General features: G+C 38.6%; 3 protein-coding genes across 3 annotated transcripts; 1 reads left to right on the top strand and 2 right to left on the bottom strand.

Annotated features, from left to right (window-relative positions):
- Positions 1 to 627: 627 nt before the first annotated feature.
- On the bottom strand, positions 628 to 3,794 carry LOC145496555 (uncharacterized). The gene is made up of 2 exons (XM_081476256.1): positions 2,483 to 3,794; positions 628 to 1,226 (listed from the first exon to the last, which is right to left on the bottom strand). Exons 1-2 carry the CDS (start codon positions 2,924 to 2,926, stop codon positions 924 to 926), a joined length of 747 nt encoding a protein of 248 aa, XP_081332382.1. The 5' UTR covers positions 2,927 to 3,794; the 3' UTR covers positions 628 to 923.
- Positions 3,795 to 4,566: 772 nt separating this feature from the next.
- Positions 4,567 to 6,902, top strand: LOC145497127 (pyrroline-5-carboxylate reductase 3-like). The gene has a single exon (XM_081476922.1). It carries the CDS (start codon positions 4,975 to 4,977, stop codon positions 5,902 to 5,904), a length of 930 nt encoding a protein of 309 aa, XP_081333048.1. The 5' UTR covers positions 4,567 to 4,974; the 3' UTR covers positions 5,905 to 6,902.
- Positions 6,903 to 7,794: 892 nt separating this feature from the next.
- Positions 7,795 to 12,663, bottom strand: LOC145497126 (mitochondrial ornithine transporter 1-like). Its single transcript, XM_081476921.1, has 5 exons — positions 11,660 to 12,663; positions 10,794 to 10,966; positions 9,990 to 10,081; positions 9,593 to 9,662; positions 7,795 to 9,068 (listed from the first exon to the last, which is right to left on the bottom strand). The coding sequence occupies exons 1-5, from the start codon at positions 12,139 to 12,141 to the stop codon at positions 8,956 to 8,958; spliced, it is 930 nt and encodes a 309-aa protein (XP_081333047.1). The 5' UTR covers positions 12,142 to 12,663; the 3' UTR covers positions 7,795 to 8,955.
- Between the last annotated feature and the right edge of the window lie 2,089 nt (positions 12,664 to 14,752).

The following is a 14,752-nucleotide window of genomic DNA, read 5'->3' as shown; positions in this document are numbered from 1 at the left end:
ATTTGAGATGCAAACATTTCATCAAGAAGACAAGTGTTGAAGGTTTTTACATTGTACCTGACCTGTGTATGCTCTAATAGACTGATGTTGATACTCTTTCTTGAAAAAAATTTGGGTGCTATTTGTTTCAAATAAAAACACTAATAAATGAGTACTGGCCTCAGCTCAGCTGAGTTGTTATCTTTGCTTAAAAGAAGCAGTTTTTTTCTAATAAAAAGTCTTTTCACATCATCATACATTACAATTACTTAGCATAACGCAATCAACAGTTACTGTTTACTACGTATTGTTGGAAAAAAGTACACTAACAAAATACCCAACACTTTTTACAATGCCTCATAACATCTCCCATATATTTCGAATGACTCACACCATTATGGTAATGAAATCTTTGGCCAATTTTACACAGTTTAAAAGTTGTCAAAATCTAATAGTCTGACATTATGGTCTACAGTAATAACAAGATACCATATTCCAGATTAATCCAAAATCAATGTTTGCAATAATGACAAACATAAATTATTATCACAATATAAATTATACATGACCATATTAAATAAACATAATTATTATTAATTTATGAACATGCACTTGCTGGTTTATCTCTGACCTGGTCAGGACTTGTACCAACAATGATGAATACATTCTATTTTACCTTACTATCCTCTGAAATTATGTCAGTAACATGTTAGGAAACAAAATTGACTAAAACATAATACATGCAAATTCTACCAACCAGTACTTGTTGCATACATATAAAGTCCTGTATGGAGGGTTTCTATGTTGACATTGGAACATATAGGATTGTTGCCCAGTTCTCAAATATGTGCTGTAAACTTACATCGAAACAGTCCGGGGATGTTTATGAACTCTCACATGCTACAGTGAACATAAATGAACATTTCTCTGTACCAATGACACAGCTAGGAATGCTTAGCTCTCATTTCAACGAACATTTTCTTCTTGTAACACTCTTCGTGAAATTGTTTGTTTCCATCATCGATCCACTTGCCAGAGAGACCATTTTCAGGATCCACACAGATCACATCAAAGCAAGCACTACAGCGTGGTCCTGCATACTGGATGTAACATTCTTCATGATACTTGCAGCCGTTGTAAATACCCCATTTGCCAGACAAGCCTTTCTCAGGGTAAGCAATCAGTGAAAAGCAACAATGTTCACATTTTGGCCCCTTACTTTTCACGTAGCATTCTGAATGGTATGCCTAACACAAATCAAAAAAATGTTATTTCGAAACATGAAAATTAAAAGAAAGTAACTTTTATTTACCCTTGGCATTGTTTATAGCACTAAGGCTGGTGGGGCCGAGCAAACAACTGAAACAAATAATTCAAATTAAACATAGCATTGATAAGAATCCCAACTGGCCAGAGGCAAGCCAGTTGGCTATTGTTTACAAGTAGTGTCACCGAGGATTTGAACCCAGGGCTACCACGAGACAAATCCAGTTAGTGGTCAGAGCTGAACTCAAACCCGGGACCACTGACCACTCAGCCATGCTGCCTCCTATAAATATTGAGTAAGTCTCTGAGGAAGTCACATTGGAGGTCCAAAACAATGACAGTTTTTTTCTTTTTTTCTCTTTTGGAAGTTAAATTACATTTTTATGCAGATAGCTCCAAGTTGCACTTTCATGGACCTTTAGTGTGACTGCCAAGAAAACTAAGCAGAGGAGGCCTGCAAAGTCAACTCTATTCAAAATATTGCAGACTATGCCACAAACATTAGCCCAAGCCAGTTGATTTCCACATGGCCTCTGCTGGAAATGTTCCACTAGCTAACTTGAGGCTGAAACGTGTTCTGATAATGAAATTGTGGACAACAATAACTAGATAAGAAGACAATTACTTTTATCATTAGCCTTAGAGCACTGATCCACAAGTGCTTAAGTAATTAAGCTACTATCTTCCAAGAATTCTTTCTCCATTCATCATGAGTTCCTTCAATATCAGGCGTTTGATTCGCGCCAGAACACAAACAGAAGTAAGTTATTCGTATATATACTGTGCAAATATTTCCACCCACAACAAAAGTTAGGATTCACAAATTTTGCACAGATCACCACTGCACAACAGCGAATATGGAGGATGGTAGCATCAGATCATTACTTCATAATCAGGGCATTGATGCATAAGAGTTTGATTAGAGTTCTCACAAGGGTTACAATATAAATGCCACTTTCCAGAAGTGTCTTGAACAACAGTAGTTGTAGCTTTAAATCGTTAAGTATGGCAGAAACGGCGAGACTAACAAGTTACATTTATCAATCATTACAACGCCGAATAGCGAATAGAAAAGAAATGAAGGAAAACACACCGCACTTACAGTACCGTATTTAAGCTTAACTGTACTTGTTTACAGCTGATAACATTTGGCTTTATGTTCGTACACTTAAGCTTCTGGAACAATCCGCAGTCCATTCCGTGTTCTACTTGAAGCGAAACATGACGCCTAACTTACCTTCAGTCCATGCCAAATCATTTCACCGCTAAATCCTTCACTTTTATCAGGACGAATGGGATCAAAACATGTACAACATCTTTCGTCGGCATGATCAGGAAAAACGGCTTTTAATTCACCCAAAAGAGAATCTTTTTCTTGACTAACGTATGGTGGTGGTAGTGGTGCTGGTAAAGCCGTAGCTCCTTCGACCGCTTCCGAATAAGGTGGCGGAGAGTCTGTGTAGGGCAACGAAGAAGACGTGGACGGAACTTTCCCGTCAGCTCCTTTGGAAGCCATGTTTGAGCTCTGTCCTTGAAGCTTTTGTTTTGCTAACGTGAAATCGCCATTGCATTCCCGCAGAACTTTCTCGGCTACATCTTTAGGAGCTCCTGTTTCACTTGCCAACTTTAGAAGTGCACTTTCAAACTCTTTGTTGCCAGGTTTTAAGAATTTTCTCCACATTTTTCGTTCTGTGAAAGCGGTGACTGCAATTAAAGCAGCTGCCTTGGGAGCGAGGTCTGGGTACGAGACGACCAATGTGTATATGACGTCATTCTCAAATCTTGAAACCTTCTAAAGGCAAAACCAGCTTCAGCAGACCTGAATCAGCAAAAATCCCGAGATATAAAAAGTAAAAAACGGCAAACTAGTCCTCTCGGTGGTCTAGTTATTGGCAAACATATATGAGTTAGTAGCCAACTAAAAGGCCGCTGTTTTGTTTACTGACAGGAAAATTTTTCCGTTCACACCAAGCTCATCAGAATTCATCAGGAACCATCATAGCCGCAAATTATTAACCAGCAAGCAAGCAAGCATTTTAAAGCAATCCAGTTCTCGTTGCTGGTAACTTTTCTTATATTGCTTTATTTGACTTTCACGCGGCCATTTTTCCTCGCGGTTTAATTACGGTCTCACTCGATGGACTAGGCGAAAGAGGGAGTCTGTTACTTCATACACTCACCTTCTTTGCAGTACAGCAGTAGCACATAAAACCGTAAATTTGCATCAGAGTCTGTTCTTTTTCCCAACATGTCTCTGTAAAAGTTGTCAATGGCCTGCAGCCCAGCACGCACTTGAAGTCTTCAATCCTCTTTACACTATCTATATAGGGTTGTGGGTCCGGGGCCAAATCTTGACTTTCATTGGGGGTGGGTAGAGGCTAGGGGGAGGTTGCCCGAGACAGACTCCAACGAACAACCAGCAACTACCAGTGGTGAATCCAGACCTTGAGCTAAGCTAAGGGGGGCGGGGGAACGGTTGTTTTTTTTTTTTTGCTTGCCTTTCCGGCTTTTCTTCCTTCTGTGATTTCTTCCTTTTTCACTCAAATAGGGGGGGGGGGGGGGGACGGGCCCCTCCACTAGATCTGCCACTGATTACAGTGCTCGAGAAGCGACCTTATTCGAGCTCAGAATTCAGTCGATGACGGTCAGTGGTCAGTGATGCAATGCATCTCTGGAGGACAGATATTTCTAAGAACAGGTCCGCCCACGTAAAGGTCCGTTACGTGCCCGTGGTTCTCAATTGATAAAAATAGTAGCAAAGCAGGAGCAAAAATATCTCATTGACCGCGTCATGCATCTAGTTCTTCATAGAATCAGAACAAAAAACAGGAAATGCCTGAGGAGTTCTTCCTCCCACTGTCAAGCCATTAGGAAGATGTTTCATTCAGAAAGTGCTTTGATGTCATCTTGAACGGCTTGAGAAATCAATTAATTCTTTTAAAAACGTTTTCACACAGTACGAGGGATTTGTTTGTCGTCAAACTTCTCAGTAGTTACTGGATATTTAGATTCAGTTCTAAATTGAGGCATATGTACACAAATAGCAAAGTCAGTGTCTTATTAAAATGCCTGAATAACTTCTGTTCTATTCTGCTTTGGGGCATTTTCTGATGACGAACCGTAATCATGGCGCCACAACTATAACCACCCCAACCTACGCAGCTAGACGTTTGTTAAGTGCATTGTTTCTACCAAAAACGATTGTCTACAGAAATGTAAAACTTGTTTTCTATATTGACTTCTGGTGTTAATGAAATCAAGATTTCAAAAGAAAAATACCTCTTTCTTCTTTTTCAGCATACATATATCGATATTAACATAAAACATTGTCGTCGTAACTGCCTTTTTAAGAAAATTTTATCACATATCTACAGGAATGAACGAGGAAATTTATTATATTGGTCACATGGAAGCTATTATGCCTTTGTTGTCTTTGAAAGATAATGCAATTATTTTCATACCAATTATTTGAGTATCGCGGTCAGTATAGTTCAGTATATTGCATCTAAGTGAAAGCAGACTCCTTGAAAACAGCTCCTCGCCTAATCTTGAGAAGAATTTACTTTCAGTAGCCCTAAGTCTCGAAAAGTGAGATTCCTGTCTCCAAAAAAAGCTGATCTGAGGAGATAAACCATTTGTGGATGTTTTTTTGCGTGACAAAATATTAAAGGTAACAAAGCGATCTTTAACTGCTGTCATGTACCATGTTTTAATTGGCTGTCCAAGAAAATGCGCGAGTTTTCATTGGACGGATCATCGCACAACCTTCTTTGTCTTCGGGTAAAAGAACAAGTCGAGTATTTGATCGGTAGATTTGTAATCTTCTGTCCGGCAGTCATGAGTTTGATTTCGTCGTTAGGTTTTATTGGCGGGGGCAAGGCCGCACAAGTTCTTGCTAAAGGATTTTTATCCGCCGGGATAATCAAAGCAAACGAAATTTTTGCCAGCGCTCCGTCAGAAAGAGACTTGAACCAGTTTCGTTCAATGGGCTGTAACGTGACTAACGACAACAAAATTATCATGAAAGAAAGTAACTTCGTTTTCCTCGCGATAAAAGCCAAAGTTTTCCCTGAAGTTTTAAAGGAAATTTCTCCTGTGGTAACAAGAAATCATATGGTAGCATCAATAGCGGCTGGAGTGACTTTGGATTATCTGCAAAATTACTTGCCCGGCCGAAGTCGCGTGGTTCGTATGATGCTAAACACTCCAGTGCAATTTCGCGAGGGAGTCACGGCTGTAACATTCGGAAAATTTGCTCGGGATGATGATTACACGTTTGTTCATCAGCTGATGTCCTCTGTGGGATATTGCTTTGATGTGGAGGAAGAACTAATGGATGTGATGACTGCGTTAACTGGTGGTGGACCTGCTTACCTGTACCTCGCGATCGAAGCTCTCGCGGATGGCGCTGTGAGAGCTGGATTGAATCGCCAAGAGGCCATGAAATTAGCGGCGAAAACGTGTGCTGGAGCGGCTAAAATGGTGTTAGAAAGTGGACAACATCCTGGGGAACTTAAAGATGCCGTCTGTTCCGCCGGGGGGTCAACAATCGCAGGGATAAATGCCCTTGAGGAGTGTGGTTTTCGAGGAGCTCTGATGAAGGCTGTTAACGCCGCCACAGAACGAGCGAAAGAGCTTGGCAAAAACGGGACACGGTGAACAACGACAAAATAGAGAATACAGAGGAACCCTTATTTTAGTTACAGTGTAGTCTTAGAAAGAGATTAATTGTAATCAAAGTTATATTGATCACAAAAATTATATTTTTTTGTTTAGATTCCTCGACTCCTAACATGCCACGTGGCTTCCGTTTGAATCCAAGGTTACGTCAGACTTTGGCGCCAATTTTAGTACAATGCGATAAATATTTACCATATTGACCTTCAGGTGTCTAATCACCCAAAACAATAGCTTTATTTATTTTAGAGAAGAAGGCATGTCATGTTTCATCCACGCCCAGAACAAATGTGTAACTCAATATCCAACTGTATATTTGCAACATCCGACTTTGCAGTTATGAACACCAACAACTGTAAACAGTAAAGTGGGATGTCAAGTCACAAATCTTGAAGTTGGTAACATTAGCATGGGATTTTGAGTCACCCAGTCTATAAAGTTCGTCATATGTTAATAATGTATGCCAGGTTAAAAATGTTTTTTTGACTGTCATATTGGATGCCGAGGTTCCAACTGAAAATCATAATATTTATGCCTTCAAGTTATGATTCTTATCTTCTACATGTAACTTATTACTATGAAAAAAAAGTTGACACAATAACATATCCAGCATTTGGATTACAAAAATATCAGCTCATTTTACCATCAGGGTAGGTAATTTGCCGGGTTTTTTTTTTTTCCACGAAATAAATCTCAGAGTTGCATTGCTGGTCATCTAGATCAACCCTTTGGATTAGCTAGCATAAGAATAGTTCTATTATTTTATTTATTTTAACGGGGTAGTACTTCTTATCAAGATTATGCCTTGTAGCCCCAATTGTGTCAAAGTCTGTTGGAATATCATAGAGAAGTTACTTTTTTTGTGTGTTTTCAAATGTTGTTCTCCTGCATCTAGTTGCTGAATGGTAGACAATAATATTTAAGCTAACTCTTTGTCTTAGACATGTTTAAACATTAAAGAAATATAGTGGAACCCTTATTAAGCAGCCACCCCCTATTAAGCAGTCCAGAAATTATTGTCCGTAAAATACTGTAAATAAAAGCCCTACCGCTATTAAGCGGCCATGGCCACCTTTTGGACATCATGATGGGGGTTTTCCATTGTCTTTATCTTTATTAAATGCCCACTCAAAATTTAAATAGACACGTAAATTAACTTTTTTTTGGAAGAGGCAATGGCAGATAAGAGTCCAAAATAGAAGGTGAAAAGTGATAAAAACATTCAAACACACGTTTATCATGACTGACTTGAAGTGACTCCATGTTCACTACGAAATTAACCCAATGGTGAAAATGCTAAAATGTAAACAAACCCCTATCAAGCAGCCAAGCCCTAATTAAGCAGTCACCTCCCATTTCCACTAGGGTGGCTGCTTAATAGGGGTTCGACTGTGCTCGCATTCCCATATAAGCACAATAATGCCCTGCAAGTGCGTCCAATATATTAAATGAATTTTATAACAGGAACCAGTATAGTCAGTGTACAAAATGGAGGACCTTACTGATTATACTCAGTGCTTGTCAAATTGAAAATAAGTTAAATTTCAATTTATTGTTTATTGTGGGAGGCATTGAGGCCCAAAGCTTAGTGTCCTGGCCTTTGGCTTCAAGCCCTGGCTGCATCACTGTGTTGTGTTCTAGGATAACACTTCCTCTCACTGCTCTTTGCTCTCCACCTAGTCGTATAAATGGCAGAGTTTAAACCAGACAAAAAAAAAATTCAAAGGCAATATCAGAAAAATAACTTCTCTTATACACTGTTTTGTATTTATTCATTTTCTTAAATGCATATCCTTTACAGGAATCTGAAATAAATAAATTCACAATTTTTTCTGAGGCAAGAACCTAAGTTTGTCTGGTACCGGCTGGTATACAGTACAGTCGAAATGAGAAAAATAAGATGGACTAACTTCCAATCCAGGGAGATTAGAAATAACTCCTTGTCATTTCAATCACTGGTTAGTTATTTTTTTCTACTAGCCTTGATTCATTTCTCTTGCTCTTGTTGGGGGGGATATGTGCAGTTTGCTTCGTTATACATGTAATGATATAATATGAAAACAAACTAAATCCCAATCACTCTCAACATTTAGTATTTAACAGGTTAACTACATTAGTGACACTTTTACAGTTAATCAGTCCAAAACTTGTGACTTCATCTCATCTAATTGATATACTGAACTAGAAAAACATTTCTGGGCAGTGATCATAATACACAAATTAAAATTTGCTGAAATACATTTTCAAAACAGTCACTGTGAATTTCAACATTCCACACTTAGGCTAAACTTTCATGGAAATCTCATGTATAAGTACTGCTTTTTTCTTCTAATATTCTACACTACCCAAATGAGCAGTAACTCCAAACTAGACCAAGTAATTGACACTTACATTAACTATTCACTTGCGATAAACATAATCTTGATATTATATTTTACCAGATTTCTTTTTTGCACACTTTGAAAACCCAAATACACAGTAATAAACTAAGCTTGCAGTGCATTAATTCAAAAAAATATAAGCCACAATATTGTGCTTGTGATAATTTCCCAGGCCAGGACAATTTCTTCCAAAATATTATTTTCTTTAAAGCTGCATTGAAGCTGTAAATCATTTATTTCTTATTACAATTCTTGCATGTTCCCATGATATAATTTTTTTTTTTTGTTAAGTTTGCCTCGAGCAAAATGTTAAATATCTTGTCCTAAAGAAAGAGAGATACAGGGAAAGGGACAAACAATGACACAAATAAACAATATAAAATAATTTACAAAGACTACGAGTTGACTGTGGATGTACTTCACAAGTCTGCTTTGGTTTGAATTTGTTAACTTTGATGACTTAATTAGTTTTTGCACATTGGTGCTCTTTCAAATCAGACTAAACCTGTTCTCTCCACCATTAAGGAGAAAATTAATTAAAAATAATTGACTGGATTACATTGTGCTTTCAAGTGCTTGGCACTTCAATAATACTAAGCTAAAATCTAAATATAAAACAATAATTGGAAACCACTGTTAAGAAGTGTATGATCTATACATTGTTCAAAAGTTTCTGTGTTCCTTCATAAGCCACAAACAGAGCTCCACATGCAGGAAAGCATCGCACCAGTGTTGGTCCCAGACCCTTGTACAGAGCTCTTGGCCCTGTTGAGAAAAGTCATTGTTACTCACAAGGATATGTAACCTACTCTGCTATAATTCAATTCAGTCTTACTCCCTACAATGGCCTGCACCTCCTCCTCCCCCTCCGAACCCCACCAAATAAAATAAATATATTGGGGTTTTTTCCCTAATGAATACCCATATTCCAAAATCAGGCCCCACTTGTAATGCGCATCAGCGCATCATTTCCCATGTGTGTCTACATGTCTTATATGTTTACTTAGCACATTGCATTCTGTATGGACTGAGGATGTATTTGTTAAGGGTTGAGAATGACTTATTCTCAGAGTTCACCTCTACCCATCTAAGATGGAAGAAAAACTACTTTCTGCCAAGTTCAGACATAAAAAATGTATTTGTTTAGTTTCTACAAAGTGCCCAAAAGTTAATCATCTCTTATCTTTTGAACATAAAAACAATAAATATGTGATCTGGGGGCAAACACTTTGTCCAGTACAATTGAATGATGGGACATCAGGTAAACAGTGTGATTCAAATCCACAAACCTTCATTGCGAAGAATCTTAATGCCAGTTTCAAAGAATCCTGGTACTTTATCAGAGCCCTGAGTTAATATCTGTCAAAAGAGAAGCATTTGGTAAAACTACAATGCTTAGAGCATCTTTAGTTAAGAATCTGATTTCATATGAGCAAAAACAAGTGACCATGGAAACTACCACCAGATTGATGAAGGGGTACATCGAAAAAGACTTTAAGTGGCATCTGATAGACTGCAAGATTCTCCTAGCATACTGCTTTTCTCTTCCTTGTACAAACAAGGAGAATTTGAAATGAGATCAAGAGTCACTTAGAGTTTTTTCCATGCATCCCTTCAAATGAGGAGCATTACACTGGAGGATAAGATAACAGATGAAATAATAATGAAGTACATGTATAGTGGTACCTGAATACGAGACTTAATAACATCAGCAGGAAATATCGCAAGCCAGAGAGAGACACCTGCCATACCACCGGAAAAAATAAGTCCTACAGCACCTGCCAAGGCAATGTGTAATGAAATATTTATGATTTAATGTAGGCCTTGCTATATATATGACGTGAAAAAAAAACTTACAGGGTACATTACTTGCAAAAAATTTAGGACATTAAAATTTCGGACTTTTATTTCGGACATTTAATTTTTGGACACTTTCTATCTCATTTCGGAAACATTTTGGACACAAATTTCAGACACTGCGATGAAACATAGCTGACATGAATTTACGCCTAGAAAACTCAAATTTATTAGACTGACATAGCATCGATGAAAATTATAGTTTTACATAAAGTTCTGCACCCTCAAGGTTTAACATATACACCGACAAGAAAATAGCACAAATTCTATCAAGCTGTTACGTTTCTCAAGCATTGTCTCAACAAGAGTTTACTTCATAAAGGAAACTTAGAGCTTTGGCACTACTTAAAAATTTAATACTGTACTATAATAATAATATTATATGTTTCGGATGCTTAAAATTTCAGACGCTTAAAAATTTCAGACGGTTTTATTTTCAGACACTGTCTTGTCCAAAATTAAAATCATTCGAAATTTTTTGCAAGTAATAAATATTATTGTTGGCTCTGGTTGAATGACTGTTAAAATTATAAAATACAATAGAAAATACCCATCGATCTTGCACACCTTACGTCAACTTTTATTCACCTGATAGCTGGATAACTGTTGACAATTAAATAGAAATATTCTCACCAATGTCATCAACAGTTTTTCCTTTTGGTGTAAGGAAGTAACGGCTCAGCTCATAGCCTCCAAAGAAGAAAAAGTACCCTGGCACCTCACGGACCAATGTTGGAATCATTCCACGAAAAAGACCCAAAAAGCCATCTTCACGGATAATTTGCATTGTCACTTGCATTACACCGCTGAAGAGGAAAATGATTCAAACAGTGAAGATCGTATGATACTTATGTGTGCATAAATAGACGTACCATTCAAAGGTTACCTTACTACTTTGGGACTTTATTATTTCCATATATCAATCACCCAGTAAATATTTTCACAAACCAGATAACATTTCTTTAATTTAAGTTTACTGTATGCAGTGTTCATATTATCGGCTTTCCCCTAGTGTTGATCCCAGCCCATGGTGAAATATTGAGGAGTGTGGGGGCATTATGCCCAGGGGAAGAGGGGGTACTGTGCAAGTTTTATACAGGGAGGCTCTGCCCCAAAGTCCAACCCCGTACCCCTTTCAGGCGAAGCCGCCCTGTATAGGCCATTAGAGGGAGTATCGCCTCCCCACCCCCTCTCCCAGGGGGGAGGGGCATTATGTGGAATCTTTTAATCAGAGTCAGGAAATTCAAGACTTTGTTAGAAGTTTCAAAGAGGAGAAATAAGGGATTAAGGGGAAATTTACATGTCAGTGAAAAATGAAACCAAGGGGCATGTATAGGGGGCACATAAAACCCGCCAAAGTCCCCTTTTTAACTACTTAACTCGTATACAATCCCCTTGGTTGGTCTAGGGGGAGGCCACTCTAGTGAGAACCCATGAAGTGGACATTATGGCAATGCCTAGAACTAAATTCAATATAGCAGTAAATAACGAGTCAGTACCTCTTGACTCCAGTCTTCCCTGCCATAATATTCATTTGGTGTTGAGCTTGAAGCCTGCATTTAACTAATTCCGTCGGACATAAAGCAAACGAAGAGAAAACTGCCGCTCCACTCCCAGCAAATGCTCGGTTTAATACACTCAACTCCTTTTCATCTTGCTTTCCCACAATTTTCTTCACAACTGTTAAACACTGACCATAGAACAAGAAGAGAATAGAGTTTTCCGCAATATTTGCGGCTAATGAGGGAATTGTGCCAGCATACAACCCCTTGAATCCCTCTTGTTTGATCGTTTTCACGCCGCAATCTAATGCACTTTTAAAAAGCGAAGGGAAAGTCTGCATCTTGACCTTAATAGTGTCAAAAGGTTGGCCGGCTAGTACACATGCAGTGCCGCCAATGGCTCCGGCCGTGAAGTCTTTGACCATCCGTTTCATAATGCTAAGATCCACACTCATTGTAGACGATGAAGAGCCTACCATTTTCCTTGTATAAAAATAAACTTAACGCCTTATGGACTGCGATCGTAGGAAATTAAGCCACTGAGCACTAAACTCAAGTACACTGTACGTAAACAACTGAATATATGAAAGATCAAGTACAATTGTAATCGATTGTCTGGATCTGTCGTCAAATACCCCGTCTGGATGATAATTCTTTGATAATTGTTACGATTTCGTAATCGTTGAAAGGGTCAAACTCACTGGTCTGGCAAGAATGAAATCTTTCAGAGTTTGTGATGAAGCTCGTCACAAATTATTGAAGGCTTCTCGTCACCACAAAAAGTACGAAAACAACTCGGCCTCGGAGATGTCACTGACTTCTTGCTCCATATAATTCTTGAATGGCCTAAATATGCAAAATGTTACGAAATACCATGGTACATTTCACAGAATAAAAGGAAGCACGATTGAAACAAGGAACAAATGATCAACGAAGACCACTAATGGCTTAAGCCGCTGCCTATCAGCAGGCTCATATTCGACAATATTCCCGCCAACGAGCCAGCTACAGTATACAGCGTCCACACTACGCCCGAGATTTAATTTATTTCTATAGTTTAATAGGCCTACCGTTCACACTATTAAAATCATACGCGAAAACGGAACTTTTCGAAAATGCTCTTCAAACTGGAGGAATTTGAAAACGCTGGCTTTTCGTTTTCGTGTGAACGAAAAACGGGGCTTTCCGAAAACGATGGCGTCACGATAATCATGTGATTTCTCTTTCCTCAAACACAAATCCAAAATGAGCGGTGATTGTTGCGTTTTTAAATTCCTCCTGCGTAGTGTCGACGGAAAGCATTTGATGCGTTTTCAGAGTGAAACCTCCGTTTTCAAATACTCCGTATAGTGTGGACGGGGCGTTATAAATGAGATTACCAACCGTGTACAGAACCTTTATTCAACACAAGAGGTCCAGAATGATTTATTATTCACGCTCAGAGCACACGTTGATATACAGTTCATTTGAAGATCAGGAAATAGCCACCTGATTATGTCTCGGGATCATGTACACTGCGAAAACCGTGGCCAAGTAATTTAGACCCAGTTCTTCCATTACTTCTCCTGCTTGTGTGGTACGGTCAGTTGCAGTTCGTGAACAAGTACTTTGGTCTTGTCAAATTCAGTGGCAAACCGTGTCAAAACAATTCTTGTCGTTGTGTTTTTTTGTTATGTTTGTCACCGAAGTGTGACTTTTATTTAGTACTTTTTCAGTTTTGTTGTAGGGTTTTACGGCATAATATATAAACCAATTGCTTGTAGTAAAAAGCTCAGTGCAACGTTTATCAGAACACTCCAGAATACCCAAAATTCTCTAATAACATCCTGTTTACTAACTGAGCGTAAAATCCCTCTGGACAAAAAAAAATCTTGTACGCTAAAGAACTCGGTGATGCGCATCAAACAGCAGGTTTTTCACCGGTTTTGTTTTGTTTTGTTTTGTTTAATTGGACAGACTTAAATCCAGTGGCATTCATGTTGTTTGTCTCTAAACTGTTGAAGCAGATCAGAGTTCCATTAGGAGTGTTAAGATGTATGGTATCGCCCAAAAAACTTGACAGTTTCTAGAGATTCCGAGAGATTGTACATTATGGACAATGCGGTTATCTTTTGCCCTGTGACATGTCTGCGTTGCCTTGTTATCAAACCCATTCAAGAGAGTCAAATGTTAAAAGATTGTTTTTATTTCGACACAAGTTAAACCAGGATGGATTGAGTACAACGCAGAGAGAATCACAGTTTTATCTTGCAACGACAGTTTTTGTCCAATGAGTCAAGTGAACACCATGGTGGATGTGAAAAAGCAAATGGTGTCATTCAGGATTGAAGCCGATTTAAGCGAGTTAAGCAACATTTTGGAAAAACCCGTATTGATGTGTGTTACGAGACGACATCACTGCCCCAATGCTAAAACACTACTTTTAGAGTCCGAGAAAAACTTGTTATCGTTGAACCGCGGCCAATGCAAAGAGAACTAAGTTGTATGAACGGGTTTGACATTGACTTTGCTGTGATCTTCCCACCCGGTGTTTAAGGGAGAAGATCGATGAAAGCTTGAAGATCATTAAGAGAAACATTGAAACAAGAAAGAAAAACTGCATTAGAGTTGACATCGAGCAGATGATGCGAGAACTGACTTCCACACAGCTACAAAACGAAGATTCGCTGGAGTTTGTTTCCTGGCATAACACAGCGTTTTGGCTGACAAATCACTGCAAACCACATCATTCTTTAATGTATACAAACGGCTTCATTTTCTGAATGGTTCTTTTACCGTTCTCTCTATTTGTAGCGCTACCGCACAGGTTAACACGACGAATTTTCTGCGAGGATAGTCATATCAACTTGAAAACGGCGCTCAAGTTCACAGCAAATTCTAAAGATACCGTCGCGGTTTATGTTTGGTTCACGGAAAAACCGCTACCCGGCACGTACAGAAAACATGGCAAATATTTTTCGCTCCGAGCAATAACAGTCTTTGAGCTGAAGCCCTTTGCTCAGGATTGTAATGAATAGGTCACCATTGCGTATCGTTGGTACCAGTGTTATTGCCAATTTGCACTTTACGGTTCGACCTCCCGTTAGAATA

The sequence above is a fragment of the Orbicella franksi genome, chromosome 9, assembly GCF_964199315.1.
Source record: "Orbicella franksi chromosome 9, jaOrbFran1.1, whole genome shotgun sequence".
Classification (NCBI taxonomy): domain Eukaryota; kingdom Metazoa; phylum Cnidaria; class Anthozoa; order Scleractinia; family Merulinidae; genus Orbicella; species Orbicella franksi.
This window is presented reverse-complemented; position numbering and strand designations above follow the sequence as displayed.